The sequence below is a fragment of the Sphaeroforma arctica genome, assembly GCF_001186125.1.
Source record: "Sphaeroforma arctica JP610 unplaced genomic scaffold supercont1.3155, whole genome shotgun sequence".
Classification (NCBI taxonomy): domain Eukaryota; class Ichthyosporea; order Ichthyophonida; genus Sphaeroforma; species Sphaeroforma arctica.
Window position 1 is genome coordinate 1 of NW_014037403.1, and position 3,952 is coordinate 3,952.

Consider the following 3,952-nt stretch of genomic DNA (forward strand, 5'->3'; position numbering starts at 1 on the left):
TATATATATATATATATATATATATATATATATATATATATATATATACTTAATCCTAAACTCTAAACCCTATAACCAGCCATCACAATCGTACACTTTTTTTCAATCCATTCCTATCGACCCCCTAAACTTTATTTCCCAAACACAAGCAGTCTCCACTTCACGTCTACAATGAAGTACATGGTTTTTCATATGATATCGATTTCCTTTCACATCCACACAGATTGATATTGAAATGTTTAGTATATAGTTTATCTGACGGAAATTTCGGTTTCCTTTCACATCCACACAGATTCACCAGCCATCACAACCAGACCCTTCTCTACAACCTGTTTGACATAGTACAAAGGGCCGCCGTGCCTATAGCCGTTGTAGGCATCACCACACGAGACGACATCTATGACATGTTTGAGAAGCGAGTCCGTTCCCGCTTTTCGCACCGCTTTATACACGTCTACAACACGCTCACGTTTGAGCAGGTAGGTGACATCCAACGGATGTTGTATTTCTCTTATAGTCCGTATACGTAACTATTATTAATATGCTTATGTATCAATGCGGTTATATTTTTACTTGGGTGTGATATATAGTTACATGCACATATGCAGGTATCCAATGTGCCTACCTATGTTTCGAGTATGGAAATCTCCATGGGTGTGGAAAGCTTAGCACTGGCTTGCATCTACCATTAGATATATTAGACATATGTTTAACCCACCGCTGGTAACACCGCCGCCAGTCAAAAGTCCAGCAATTGACAGACAGCTCCACGTCACGGGTGAGCCGTTGCTATGGCAATGACATCGGCGGGACTACTACAGATCCCGTATTCAATACGCATGATCACGGGTATATTATAGATACAAAACCTAATACCTGTGTGCTTGTGCACATATCTCGGGTACTGTACACCTGAGATACCACACCCGTTGCCTGGTACAAACACTCTACTCTCTCTTTGGGCTTGGCTGCAGTATTCGCAAACGGCCCACAACCTGCTGACTGTTCCAGAGGATGTTGCAACCTCCAGTGTGGCCATGAAGAGTGTGTGCAAGGAGTGGGACGCACACACTACGGTATGTGGTGGTGGTACAGACGTTTAAAAAGTGTGTACCAGACTATGTTATAGGTTTACCATATATACACCATGTATGTAGGTGTGCATATGTGTGTCCGAACTATTGAGACAATGGTGTACCTACTTGTTGCAGACCATTGTAGCAGATACTGACATGTGAGTGTAAACCTCTTTACCACACACACACCCTCACACCAGTGCTATATGTGTTGTATGTACTCATACCTCTGTTGCGCCCGCACCCTCACACCAGTGCTATATGTGTTGTATGTACTCATACCTCTGTTGCGCCCACACCCACACACCCACACACAGGCGCTATGTGCCTCGCCTAAGGCTCTCACAGCGCTGCGCAACCAGTATGAATTAGACGCCAGCATACGTTCACTGCAACTGTTTCTGTTGCCGTTGGTTAGTCGACTCAGCGTCAACTACAACGGCACCGTCAACACGCGTAGTGTGTCGGCCGAGGCCTTCTTTGCGCGTGTCACGGAGTTGCGGAAAGACGAGAAGATTGTGATTCTGAAAGGTGAGGATAAGAACATTAAGGCTGAAAGAAGAAAAAGACGAAGGGAGGGGGGGGGGTGTTTATGAGCGAAAATGTTTTTTCGTTTCTTTTCTGAAAGGTGGATACAAGACAATTGAGGCTGAATGAAGAAGAAAAAGTGTGTTGGGAGGGGGAGTTGTAAATGAGCATATGTGATAGAAAATAAGATGTTTACTTTTACTAGCATCGTGCATTGTGGCTCTAACGATAAGCTGTGTAATGCTATTACGTCTCATGGACACATCATCCGCGTGCGTGCGCTTACTTAAAGACCCAACCGTCGACCCATATGGCCCTGTGCTCGTTTTTTTTTTGTATGCTTGCGTGTTTGTGTGTTTGCGTGTGTGTTTGGAGTTACCCTCTGGTACTAGCAGTAGATTTTTGTTTATGGTCTGCTACCGGGTGTTGTCATTGTGTGTGTGGTTCAGGATTTAGGGTTTAGGGTTTAAGTCATGTATAAGGATGCTAACTACTCGTGCCATACTCGTCGTGATTCATCTGCCTTACCCGAAATGGTTACCGTCTGAGTGTATAACGTATTATGTATATACATATGTACGTGTATATGTATATGTGTATGTATATGTATATTTTATATATCTGTATGTATACGTATGTATATGTTTGTACACAATACTATTCGTATACTAAACACCCTATTAACCTCCGTGTGTACCCACTATAGGTCTGACGTCGTTAGAGCTTGCGTTGCTGATCGCACTCGTCTGTTTGGGGTCGAAGCACGGAATAGAGGTATGTCACGTGCCATGTGTGAGGGGTTGGCGTGGAATTTTAAATGACAATTAGCATTCGGGACAACCTTGCAATCTGGTTTGCACCTGTGACTGAGCATGCAGAATGGATTCCTTGTGTGTATTGTGATCCGCCATGATCTTTTAGTGTTTTGGGATTTATAAAATCCAGCGCGTTGTGCGTGTACCCGATATGTTCACGAAATCAATGCACACGCAGATATATAATACCCTAAACAGAGTTCCTCTGTCAACGAGTTCGCAACTGGTCGTACAATTGGTGATACTATCTGTGCGTACGAGTGACCAGGCCTACGTATGAGTATGTAGTTATACGTTCGTCATAGAGTGAATCACTCTCCCTGTTCTGTATCCTGTGCCGACCTGTTGGTCTAGGGTTTTTAGGGCTTTATTCACACCACCAAGGAAAGTGGGAGAGTATCCTAGTACAGTACGCCATACCAAACCCTGCACCCAACAGGGCAGTACAACACCCGATACATACATCCTGGTTATATATATATCTCGTCTTACCACCAACTGCAGACATTCAACTTCGAAATGGCCTACAACGAATACAAAGAGTTCTGTATCGGCAAGACAACCAAGGCCACGGGGACTATCCCGCTGTTCAGCAAACCTGTGGCTATGAAGGTAATCGGATATAATGCACGCGGCTAGCCACTCTTAGTCGTCCCGGCACTGTAGTAAATGGGAAATAGTAGCTAGATATCACACACGAGGGTGTCTGAATATACTAGTGAAGGGATGGTTGTCGTAATCCTCACATCGAGACGATTCTCATACTTTCAAGACAGCTTTTATATACAAACGGTAGTACTTATAGTAAACTACACGACACACTACGCCCCCGCACGCCTTCTGTCGTTAACTCTGTGCTTATTCTTGTACCATCTCCACACATATGTGCTAACGCGTACACCTACCTCGCAACCTATTGCTTTCATAATGCACTGTCAGGCTTGGGAACGGCTGGTGCAGCTTGAAATGGTGGTGACCGCGCCGGGCAATACAAAGACTGTGACGAAACGCCACAAAACACACTACATCACTATATCGCCTGCATTGTTAAACATAGCACTACAGCAGCACATCGACTGTCCCACGGCTCTGGTGAGGTGGGCTACGGCTGGGATAGCGTCTAGCTATGCGTATGAGGTGTAGCATAGGCCTTGATTGGGCGAGGGCAAGGCATCTGGTGGTGCGTCTAAGGTATAGATACCATGCACCTCCACCTCATTGCGAGCTTACTGTTTGCATCTCATTTACGAGCTTACTGTTTGAATGGGTATGGACGTTAGTATGTTGGCGGAAACCATGTGCGCTACAAGTCGTTGTGTAGGCTCCGCTTGCAAGTGGTTTCTGTTTATCCAGAACTGCGACGGTTGCACTTCAGTGCTGGCCACCTTATGCGAAATCTAAATTTAGTATATAATAAAGAAAATGACAAGGACTATTCGAAAAAACCAATAAAGACGAATAAAAAGAAGTACACGCAAAAAGAACTGGCGGGACTCTTTACACGGAAGCATAACAAATGCATATACATGCATA

At 44.4% G+C, this 3,952-nt stretch overlaps 1 protein-coding gene across 1 annotated transcript; it reads left to right on the forward strand.

Annotated features, from left to right (window-relative positions):
* The first annotated feature begins 288 nt into the window (after positions 1 to 288).
* SARC_13334 (hypothetical protein) lies at positions 289 to 3,897 on the forward strand. Its single transcript, XM_014292536.1, has 6 exons — positions 289 to 479; positions 975 to 1,076; positions 1,394 to 1,607; positions 2,311 to 2,378; positions 2,924 to 3,031; positions 3,359 to 3,897. Exons 1-6 carry the CDS (start codon positions 405 to 407, stop codon positions 3,560 to 3,562), a joined length of 771 nt encoding a protein of 256 aa, XP_014148011.1. The 5' UTR covers positions 289 to 404; the 3' UTR covers positions 3,563 to 3,897.
* The last annotated feature ends 55 nt before the right edge of the window (positions 3,898 to 3,952 follow it).